The sequence below is a fragment of the Lissotriton vulgaris genome, chromosome 1_1, assembly GCF_964263255.1.
Source record: "Lissotriton vulgaris chromosome 1_1, aLisVul1.2, whole genome shotgun sequence".
NCBI lineage: Eukaryota > Metazoa > Chordata > Amphibia > Caudata > Salamandridae > Lissotriton > Lissotriton vulgaris.
In genome coordinates this window covers 736,671,991-736,684,110 of record NC_141685.1, presented here as the reverse complement: position 1 = coordinate 736,684,110, position 12,120 = coordinate 736,671,991, and the positions used below count along the sequence as shown (strand labels likewise).

Here is a 12,120-nt window from a genome sequence, read left to right as displayed (position 1 = left end):
GAGCGTAGGGGCCTCCCCACTAGCCCACCTCAACCCGCAATCGAGGACCCAGCGCGGAGACCCCCACCAGGCCGCAAAGGACCTGCAAGTGCCCCGCAAATGCCTGGGTCAAGCCGGGAGCCGCAGCGGGAGGGACGTGGAGGGGGGAGCCCGCAGGGGCAGCGGAAAAAGGTGCGCAGGGCAGTGTCGGACACACCAGGGCTGCACTCACCGCCACTTCAGGCCGCAGGATCGTCGTGGGGGGAAGGCCAGAAGGCCGCATCAGTCCTCAGTGCCGGCCCAGGCCGCGCTAGGCCAGCACGCCACAGTCGCCTTCCCGTTCAAGCATCAGGCTGCTCGGTCGATGATCAGGAGCGGATGGACGGTGTCTGCCGCAGCTAGGGTGTAGTTACATCGGAGAAATATGCATTTTGTAAAGCCTGATCGGCGGAGCTTCAGGCTAAGGTGACCATCGTGGTCGCCTTCGTGGCCACGCCCCCATAACACGAGAAGTACTTAACTGATTCCAATCTTGGTATATAAATTCATATAAAATTAAGTGTTATTTTTATACGTTAGTGTCATATTTCTTTATTGAGTGTGTATCTCACTTGCTGCCTTTGTGTGTGCAATAAATACTTAGTACTACCCTCGGATATGCCCAACTGCTCGCCCACACTCCCACAAAAGAGCACTTGGGGTGTCATTTGTGCCTCTGTAATTCCTTTGGGGTTTGACTGGACTCTGCACAGTGTACCTCTTTTTGTTGCACTATATAAAGAGCCAGCTTCCTACAGTACCCATCTGTTAATTGGGACTCGTAGGGTTGGCGGGTGTGTCATATTTGGAGATATTTGTGGAATTGTGTTGTGGATAGAGAAAATTGTGTTTGAAGCTCATGAAAAGAATGTATCATGCTCCCTGCCCATACGTCCCCAAGGACTGTAATGCCAATCCTGTCCCACTTGACAAAGCCTTGGAGTTGTGTCGTGTGTCTAAGTCGTCTGCCTCTCCATAGCAGGGTTTGTTGCATCAGGGTCTTTCCCCAGACTAAGTCCCTCGTCACTCCTCACCAACATTGGAAGACATCTTTAGTGACTTACAGGAGATTATGTGGAAGGGGTGGAAAGGGGTTGTCATATAAGATCCTCATCACCCAGTCCAAATTTAGGAGCGAAGGTTTGGTCCTATAGATCGGCTCATCGCATCCACCCGTCAGCCATTCATTCACAACTAGTAGGCTTCCTGCTCTATAGTCTAGAAGGAGGGCCGTCATACCTGCACCCCCATCGTACAGCGGTTTTATTAGTGTATCGCAGGCAATACGTGGCAGGTGCTTGGGCAACAAGAAAGAGCAGGTCATTATCGCCAGACTCAGAGACCAGCACTGTGAAATAGGAGGGGATACTTTTGGAACACACAAAGCTAGAGGGAGGAGGACCTAAAAATTGCAAGGGAAGTAAGTACCTAACGTTGTAGGCCTGCCACCACACGGTTTGTTAGAGAGGTGAGGGTAAGGTCCCGGGATTCCTCCAGGTATCTGGAAATATAGACACTGAGTTATTTGAAGGCACCATCTTGAATAGGGATAGGGTGTGCCAGGAGGTCTTAACGGCTCCTTGTGCTGAGGTGTTAACTTTTTTACACGTCTTAGGAATCTGCAATGGGTATGTGTTTTTTTTACTCCTCGTTTTAAAGGTTAACTTGGACAGTAGATCTTTTTTAATGACTTAATATATACTAGTAATTTTCTATGGTAGACTATGTATTATGTGATTTATTAAAGATGTTGTTTTTTTCTTCTTGTTCTGTTTATGATGTTATCATACTTTTATGTTTCTTACTGTAAAAAATCAAATAAATGTATTGATTGACTGACTGAAGAAGACAACTAAAGACTTGATTCAGGGAATCTTACTGGTAAAAACAATGTCATCCCACCTCAGGAAAAAAAGGGCCTACAGATCAAGGCTCGAAAAATGTACTCGCCCCCTCGCAAATGCGAGTCAATTCCTTCAAGGGCGAGCCAGTTTTCAGGCCTACTTGACCGGCCTGGCGAGTGGCATCTGCTGCTGTCCCAACCTGAGTTTCCATGCAGCTGCTGCAGTGCCAGGAGAAGGCTCTAGTGGGCAGCATGCTGAAATGCTTATCTAAAAATACAGGCAAAGCACAGGTGTTGATTTGCTGATTGCAGCGCGGGCTCGGCCTGGTGAGGCCTAGTTGCAATCAGCCAATCAGATGATAGAAGATAATTTGTGCTCTCCGGATGATTATATGCTACGCATGTTTACACGCTTCTCATTGGCTGATTACAGTTAGCTGTGGTAGGATATACTGCCAGAGAAGCGTGTAAGCTGCCTTTCCAAGCCCCGGCCTGCACGGGCATCTTCAACCACAGAGCACAGTAGGACTGCCATATTCCGTAAGTGGCTACTCCACTGGCATTAAGCTATGAGCATCACTGGTGCCCGAGCAGTGGCGAAGTTCTCCTGCACCCCGGGTGTTAAGGCATCCAGGGAGGCCATGTGAGTGGAGCTCTGCCCGGGCTGTGATGTAAGCTACCGCCTGTCAAGGACAGCTCAATCTCGCAGCGAAGGGGCCCTGGACGGTAGGTGCGCCTGGATGGGAACAGTTCCCCCAGCCACGGGTTCAGGGGCTCTTGTCTGATTGAGGTGTTGGGATGGGCAGTCGTGGCCGGTGCAGGAAAGCACTGTGGGGTGGGGCAGTAAGGGATGGTGGGGCCTACCGCACCTACACCGGCCGCGACTTGGATTGCATTTACAGTGGATTTTTTCGGAGCCTCTATGTTCAAAAACGCACTGAATAATGTTACACGTCTTCTTTTCAAATTACATTCAATTTTTTTGGGTTGTAAAGCTTGAAAAGCTCTGTTTCAGTGTGTAATTTCCCATCGGCCCCCTCTAGAACGTGGCGGACTCTTCCCACATCTTGCCCAGAGTGTACTATTGGTGATTCTCCTACACAAACATTTTTGAAATGGAACAGATTTTTACTTTCCCAGATGTTGATACCACGACCTGCGCATTATAAACATGTTTACGCAGCTAGTGCATCATTTTCTCCTCGCGTAGCTACTGCTCAGTTGTTATTCATGTGAGGCTGAGAGAGAGCATTTATGTGCGCCATTCTGAGCGCCAGTGCAGCTCTACACCTCTGCACCTTAAGTCCATCTCTCTCCTCGCAGATGGCTCCGCCGATCTGGCTATTTATTAATTGGAACAAAAAATGTCAAGCAACTTGAATTTCCTGCAGCCAGTAAATAAACTCACCTGCCCAGTAAAAAAATACACATCCATTTATTGACTCAACAGTATGTGTGTGTGTGTGTGTGTGTGTGTGTGTGCTAGTCTTGCATTTCTTACTAACACATGCGACACACAGGCTGTAGAGCCTGAATAGATGGAGCACAAAGCTTGACTCCGCACCGTCTGCTTAGCCACTTTAGTAGGCTGAGTAACTTACCATCGGGAACCTGTGTAATGGGGTGGGTGGCATTCTAGAACGGGTGCCGTAGCTGACATTTCTGGCAGGCATCAGCACTTTCCAGTTCCTCAATCCCTTGTGCGTGCCACAATTACCTTCTCGGTAACTCACGGTAAATAGCGTTCTTTTACCGAATTGTACAGCAGCTGACCAAGCCAAGGTGCCGATGGCCGCTTGTGTAACTTGCAGAGGAAGAGAGGGAGGGAGGTGTGTGGGTGAGCAAGGTAGACAGATCTCTGGTTAGGGGCCCAGGACACTGCATCATCTGTTCTCTCATTGTTCAGTTAATTATTTTATGAAGGTTATGGAGCCTGGGTCTGCATTACAGTCCTACAGTAGTTTAGTCTGCTGCGCCTAAAGCACACACAATTAGTGCGTTGTAAGCAGAACTCAAGTTGTCGTCAGAACAGCCTGTTAGCCTGCCAGTATTACAAAGCTGTTTATGCTTTTTGTGAGGCTAGTACAAAAGGGGGTGGTGGTGGCATAGGGCCCGGTCGCTGTGCACAAGAAGGAGCTGCTGCCGCAATGGAGATACCCGACATATTTCTGGAGCTGAGAAATACATGTGGCTGTAAGTGGCAGTTCGGGCTGGACTGTTCCCATGAGGCACAGGGTCAGACTGATTTGCATATAGCCATGTCTGAACTGGGGTGACAGAGTGGGCTAAAGAACGGTGATGGATTAAACCCAGATCTTTTGACTGGGTGTGAGTGTTTGATTGATTCAGATGCTCCGTCCATCACCACCCCCTTTTGTACTGCTTTTGTGAGGCTAGACACATCTTAGCGAGGTACTTGGGTATTAAATAAAAATAAGCTGTTTACATTTTGGTTGCCCAACGTTTTCTTGGGTTGTTGGCACTGCAAATGTTTTGAAGAAAATTCGTATGCAACCAATTTGTGGGTCAAGTGTATTGATATTAGGTCGAGTAGAAAAGTCTACTCTCTCGACCTGCAGGTCAAGTAAGATTTTTTAGATTGGTCGAGCCCTGCAGATGATACTGTGGGCATGCTGGGAGTGAGGAGGACCACCCATAAAGTGGTAGTGATGTGCGAGCCATCATCCCAAGGGACATATTTTTCACCCTAATTTCTTGGATTTCTACTAGTCTTATGGATGATTTTCCAAAACGTACATTTTTGAGCACTAAAGCTAATGAGCACAAATGTAAAAACCACATCAAACAATAGTACATGGATACTACTTACCCGCAGAAGCACCAGAACTGTTATGTAGGACATTTATACTGGGCATATCACTGGTGATGTTTACTTCAGGAACATCAGCTGCAGCTGAATGCATGGCACCATGGGTTGAGGAATGGCTGAATGGTTTCTCAGAAAAGTCGAGGCGGATCGAATTCTGGGAGCTAGGAGATAGTGGAGCTCTGGGGGTCCGCTCTGACCTTCCAGTATCAGATGACAGACTGGTGGGAAGAGACCAAGGAAACAAGAAAACACATTTATAATATCAGATGAGGGTCCCAGACAATTGGCCAACCTGCAGTGACCATAATAGAGCCACATGCAAAATGGAGTATCCAAGCTTTTTAACTAGAATATTTCTACATTTTTATCCTAGCCTTACCAATTTCTTGTGTGTGCTCTGTAGAAACACTGTATGATGCACAAACACCTTCACTTCTTTACAAGTTTTTCTTTTAGAACTGACAGTACCAACACCTTCACTTCTTTACGGGCTCCTCTCTTAGGACTGACATTATGTAAAATGACAGGATGTGAATGTCTCAACAGTAATGGACTGTTTCTGCAAGTAGAACATTTAGCAGGAGGAGAGCCTGCAACTCGCTGTACGACATGAAAAGTTTAAAGCAAGAAGTCAAAGTGAGGAGATTCTGCCATTCGCACACATCTATTCGCGCTAAGCAACAAGCAAATGACAAGAAATACTGGTCAAAGGCAAAGAGAACAAGCATATATTAAATCTCAGGGTGTTCCCCAGTGAAGAATAATTGAAGAATTATACTGGTGTAATGTATATGCATGCTAAAGGAAAAGTCTACATAAAAAAAAGACGGGCGGGGAAAGTAACTCTTGACAACTGAACAGCTGTTTGCAGAATGTCTGGGAGTAAAATGGCAGAATGTCCATTAGAAGTGCAGGCCTCTTTGCTGATGGAACTCTTCAAGCAAAGGACAACTGTTAGAAGAATATCCTTTAGAAAGGCTAGTTTTATGACAATGCATCTTTGATGGATGAGGATTTGGAAGAAGTCTTCAAAGAAGAGAACAGGCAGTTAGACTGTCTTTGGCCCAATAAGGCATCTTTCAGAAAAACGTATATATGAGGCAATTAACGGAATGAATGAAAGGATGTATTGTTGACATAATTATATAGGGAGTTTGTGGGCAGAAAAGATCAGTGGATGGTGAAGAAATTGTTTTATAAAGCTTCTGAGAAGAGGCAGCAGGGAAGGGGAGACTTGGCAGGTAACATCTCCTCCCGCACTTATCTTTTCAGATTGTGTTCTTTGGCGTCCTCCACACCGGACACCAGTTCGAGTTTGTAATTTATATGAACTCGGTAAGTGAACCACACATTATATAACATCATGAGTGGGGGTACGTAAACAGCATGATTCCTATCAGTCACTCCTATGGCAGGCCTTGACAATCCTGAAGGCAGAGTGCTTGGAATCGTGTGAGATGGTGCTCTGGCATGAGCTGAGCCCGTTTGCAGCTTGCGGAACCAAGTCCTAATAGCTGTTCCATGATAACGCATACCATATACTCTTAAGTGCATTATAATCCTTGCGGTTAAATGCTATCTTTGGTATCGCTTTATCAAAACATGTCGAGTAAGGTGTCATACGAATTGGAATACTAACCCCTCGCCAATTCTGGCGACGGGGTTAGCATTCCACCCTTCTAGAGGGACACGACATGTATGTAACTGTGAACCCCGGTTAAAGTTAACTCAAGCCTCAGCATCACAAAATGGATGCTGCCACCACAGACACAAGTCTGACCCCCTGCAGCTGGGAGTCCTTCCAGCGAGGGGAGCTTGGACAAAGGGTTTCCTGTCAGGGGCGGTGCTAGCACCATCCCAGACAGGGTGTTGTGTATCCTGGGTAGGCAGACCTTTACAGGAAGGTGACTGCAAGTGGCACCCCGGTGCTCACTACCCATCTGCCGGCTAGAACCAGTTCCAGGGGCACACCAGCCCCTGGCCTGGGGAAAGTCGGGCATGGGAGAGGGGTGTAACCACTCCCCTTCCTGGTCCCACCCCTAGGGCAGGACCTAGTCGCGTACCCACCCCTTTCTTTAGGATAAAGGCAGGAGCGGGGACCCTTCCAAATTAGATCATCTTTGAATCAAGAAACTACTTTCCATGAAAGGAACTCTCGACTCTTCTCAAGATTTCTCCCTTGTGGCTAAGGAGTAGTCACCCTGCATCCGCAGGCACCATCTAAGAACTCTGCGGTTTGCTGCACGTCCTTCCTCCGGAATCCGACTGACCAGCTCGATGAGACCCGGCTTCCCTGGCACCTCTGACCTCTACCTACCTATACAGCTAAGCTGAGAACCGTAGGTGCGACGAGACCTCGAGGGACCGGCCATCATCAGAACTGCACAACTTCTATCTAGCACGACCGCCGAGGGATCCTCTGGTGAGTGCTTTGGGGTCCGAGAAGCCCCGACCCTGAGCAGCTCCAGCACCGAAGTCCAGCCCCCCAGCATCCACGAGATCTGCGTGGGGCCCTTCTGCTTTTTGCTGCTCACCGCGTTGTCTGGCTACTAGCCCGCTGGCTTGTGGCCTTCCCGACGACGCCCGACGACATCACCACTGCTGGTCTGGTTGCTCCAGACTGGCCCTTGCTCCCTTCCAAAAGAAGGCACTCCAGACGCCATTTTAGGTCCTCCGCGTGGGCTTGAATTTGCCAAGACTTGTTGCCCCAATCCTGGGTCCAGCGACGTCGACAGCATCAATCATCGTGGGACAGCTCGCACCTCCATCCTGGTCACCGACAACGCCTCCTGGTCCGTGAGACTGCAGAGCCCAGCGTCGCCCACTCACCTGGTCGAGGTGACTTCGCCCGGTGCCATCCTGGTGCCCACACAATCACTGGCTAGTGATTAAGAACTTGGTCCCCTCTGCTTTCAGGTGTCATCCATCTTCGATCCAGGCTTGGATCACTTCGAACAATCTTCACTGGTCTCCTGCCAGCAACTCTTTCTTCAGGCTCCTGGTTCGTCAACGAGGATTCCCGACGTCTTTTCAGACCTATGCAGCCGCAGCCCCTGGGCTAGGTAACTTCGGCATTTCGGTGCCCCAGCATAGCCTCACTATCCAAGGGTCCAGATCTACTTTATTTTTTGACCTACCTAGTCGGGTTCCCCCGAGAACACTAACTTTGCTTTTACTAGCCTCCATAGACTTTGTCCCGCATCCCGCGTGAGAGTGCACACTCTGCACCAGAGTCCCCTAGGCCTCCTACTAGTAATCTGAAGGTTCAGTAACGTAGTCCTAGCGATTCCAAAGCCTATTAGTCCAGTACTTACCTGCTAGTAATTTCGCATTCCACTTTCATAGTATATGGTTTTTCGTGCCCCTCGGGCATTTGTGTAAATTGTGCAACTTAAAGTATTTTCGTAAGAGTTTTGTTGTGTGCTTAGTACCCTGTCCTCATAAAGAGTACAGGGCTGTTGTGATCTAAATAAATACACTGTTTATTTTCATAACACTTGTGTGGTGTCCTTTCACTTGGTGTTCAAGGGGTATATGTGATGGCATAACAGCTGGCTTAACACGCCCTCTAGAGTTTAGCCCGAAGACGGCTCTTGTCCATGCTACTAGGATAGCTGGTCTATCGGTTGACTTACAACCAATCACCATAAGGGTTGTTTGGACTGATACATAGTGATCACTAGAATAGTGAACACTGAATATCAGGCCAACTTCTCACAGTGTTAAGTGAAATTTATTATTTTTTTCCCCCTCCCTCATGCTCCGCCCTGTGTGGGGTACACCAGGGCGTATTGTAAGCAGGCCCGATGATGAAGCATGTCACATACCTTGGTATGTGAGTGAGGGCAGTTTTTTCAAATAGAGTGATTTGCCCTATTGGGGCCCTCTCTATTTGTTGTGTATACATGTATTTGTATTTTTATGTTACCCACTCTATTCACCCCTCATGTGTGTATAAAAGAGGCAGCCACTGTCAGAATGCTCCAACTGGTATTTGTTGAAAGGATGCCTACATGGGGCAGCTGTTGACAGAATCAATGTAACACTAGAGAAATCGAACGCGTTACAGGCAACATGTGCGAAAAGTAAACACAATGGCTGCTGCAGAGAATGCCTAAATAGCAAGGAAGGACTAATTTAGCATGTCAGCAAATGAAGAAGTCACTTACCTTATGTACCAATCTTTCTGGTGGATACTGTATCTAACCGCAGATTCCTCACTTTGTCAATAACCCCAGGTGCCAGACTGGATCTGGAAAGTTTTCTCAGCAGTTTGCTTGTGCATCAGTGGGTGATGTTATGCAGCTCCGTGTCGGGTCTGTCCAGCCCTGGATGGGACATTGGAGCCTCTACACAGCTGCCACATCGGCACAGTGATGTTAGTTTCTTTCTGATATCTGTACATGCTGTTGCACATGGAGCCTTCAATAATCAGATTGTGCCAGTGTGCAGATCTCTAGTTTTGTATCTTACAGGTATGAACTACTTAAGTCCATTCCACAAAAAGGGATGTTGGGTGGATTGGTGAGGAATCTGCAGCTAGATAGAGTATCCATTAGGAAGATTGTTACAAACTAAGTAATCTGCTCTTCTGATGGATACAGCAGAATCCTCACCTTCTGTATTTATGACAACGGAGTACCTCTCAAGGTGGTGGGTCTGTGGAATGGCCAGACCAGGGAACCCTGAAGAACAGAATCGGCAAAAAGCAACCCACCCCTACGGCCATGCCAAACCCACCAAACCTGGCAGCTATCCACATAGGAGAACTTCCTAAATGTATGTAAAGACACTCAAATGGGAGCGTGGAACATGTTTAAAATTGGTACAGCAAGCGCCTGCTCTGCCATCCTTTGCTCAGGTGGAAGAAGCATGTAGGTCTTCTGGAGACTGTTTCTTAATACACCAGACAATCCATCAGGAGATTGTGCTTTTCTAAACAGATTTCCCCTTTCTCAGCCAATTGTCCACTCAATATTTGTTGGTGCAATGGATGTAAAAGCTTAGAGCTCTTTGGGTCAAGGCGATAAAATATTTCTTCCTCTTTAGATTGATGTGACAGGGTGAAAAAAATCTGGCAGGGTGATGAACTGCCCGAACTGGAAAGGCATGACAACCTCAGGGAGATATGCTGCTTTCGTCCGAAGGACTAGCTTGTCTGGAAAAAAGGTGTGTACGACTGTTTAACAGTCAGCGCATGCAAGTCACTCACCCAATAAGCTGATGAATCGCTGTGATGAATAACGTCTTCAGTGCATGTAGGTGCCGAGAACAGCTCTACCTTTTTCTAAATAGGTAGGTCACACATGAGGAAAGTGATAACCACGTTAATGTCCCACTGAGGCATCAACAACTGCAACTTGATTAAAGATGGTTGATTAGGTCAACAAAGTAAGGCCAAAGGGCCGACATACAACCTTTAACTCTTGCTAGAGCATGCTCAGGTTTAAGACTGCTTGAACAGGAGGTCCTCAACAACGGGCAGCCAGATTGGAGGACATATTTTCATGGACAGACATACCAGCTACCACACTCTCCTCTCCCAGTCTGGAGTCCTAGGATGACTTGGGCTTGGTCTTTCCTGATCTTCTCCAGAACACTGGGCAGGAGAGGTAGAGGTGGAAAGGCATATAGGACTAGCAACCTCCGATCCAAGTGAAAGGCACCTCAGCGTGAGACCTGCATTGGGTACTCAACTTACAGAAGCTTGGGCAGTGTACATTCTCTGCAGTGGTGAAAGGATTGAGCGAGGATTCTCCCCAATGCTGTAAGACGCCCTGTGCCATCTCCAATTGCAGCCATCATCTGAGGTTCGTATGCAATGTCAGCTGCATTTGTCTGCCCTGGAATTCAAAGACCCTACTAGGTGCTGTACAATCGAGGAAATACTCTGATGAATCCGCTACTTCCAAAAGGTGCAAACCCTCCTGGCACAGGACTCTTAATTGCACTCTTCCCAGTTTGTTGCAGTTTCTCATGAAGTTAGTGTTGTCAGAACCTATACCCGTTCCCCTTTGTGGATGGGAGGTACTATTAGTACCAAGTCTATTTCCAGCAGCTCTAACAAGTAGATGTGCAAACAAACTTCCACCTGCGACCTCAGATCTGTACCTCCTTCAGATGAACTCCGCAACCAAGCAACAATGCATCCATCACGAGCATTAGCTCTGGGTGGGATTGGAGAAGTGCTTGCCACTGCTCCAATTGAGGTCTAGCAGCCAACACTGCAGGTCTTTTGCAGTCTCCTTCAGCACTAGAATGTATTCTGACAGGTTCCCTAATTGCCTGCCCACCGAGACTTCAAACCCCACTGCAGAGCCAACATGTCCCACCTGGAGCAGTGCACAAGCAGAATGCAAGAAGCCAAGTAGCCTCAGAGCTGCTCTCACTGAGACCCAGGTTGAAGGTTGAAACATCAGATCAGCCCAAATGTCCTGGTCTTGCTGAGGTGGAGAAAAGGCTCGAAAAGCACCATGTCCCGAATGGCTCCAATGAAATGGAGCCTCTACGAAGGAGTCAGTTATGACTTCAGCACGTTGATAGAGAGACCCAATGATTTCAACAAGTGGACCGTTGTCTGGAGGTGGTTTACAGCTGTTTGAGGCGAGCCTGCCTTTAGAAACCGAACATCGAGGTACAGGAATACTGATGGGCAGCAACCACCACCATCACTTTTGTGAACACTGAAAGGTGAGCAACAACACCTTGGAACTTTTGGCTAATCTGAAACCACAGGTAGCATCTGTGGAAGTAGGAGTCCTGCAGCACAAACATCACCATCCAGTCTCCTAGATCCAAGACAGACAAAACTTGGGCCAGGGTGAGCATTTTGAACTTGAAGTTCAGAGGCAATAAGGTGAGGCTAGGGTGAAGAATTTTATCTTTTTTCAGTAACAAAAACTAACAGAAATAGCAACCAGACCAGATTTCTGGGGCCAGCACCCTCTATCTGGCTCCCTTGGCCACGAGAGCTTGAACTTCTCCTCGGAATATGGACAAATGGTTCTACGGGAGGGGTTGTGGTGTAGGAGGCATGCCGAAGAGGGTTTGATCAGAAAGGGAAGGGAGTAACCTTTCCAGACAATGTGGTGTACCCATTGCTCAAATATGATGCTTCTCCACCCATTGAGATAAAAGGTGATGCGAACTCGTACCAGGCGATCATGCTCCACTGAGGGAAATTAAAGCAGTTATCCAATGGCTGTGAAGGGAAAGAGGTAGGTTTGGGAAGTTCACTACCCCAGAGCCATGGATGCTGATGGCCGATTTCCTGGCCTCTAACTCGAAAGGTTTGAGAGTCATGTTGCTGTTGAGGCAAGGTCTGATACTGCCTCTGTTGAAACTGTCTTAAGAGGCCTTGAAAGGGATAAAGGTGTTTGGAAAACTGCTCATCCAAGAAAGCATGCTGTTGCTTCGCTCTTTTTAAAGC

The 12,120-nt window shown here is 47.7% G+C and overlaps 1 protein-coding gene across 2 annotated transcripts in view; it reads right to left on the bottom strand.

Moving 5' to 3' along the window:
- Positions 1-12,120, bottom strand: part of CEP350 (centrosomal protein 350) — a 1,459,870-nt gene that overhangs the window by 886,130 nt on the left and 561,620 nt on the right. For both annotated transcript variants that reach the window (XM_086955422.1, XM_086955428.1), the window contains exon 16: positions 4,692-4,909. In XM_086955422.1, the coding sequence (XP_086811548.1) occupies positions 4,692-4,909 (218 nt within the window). The remainder of the gene's footprint in view (positions 1-4,691; positions 4,910-12,120) is intronic.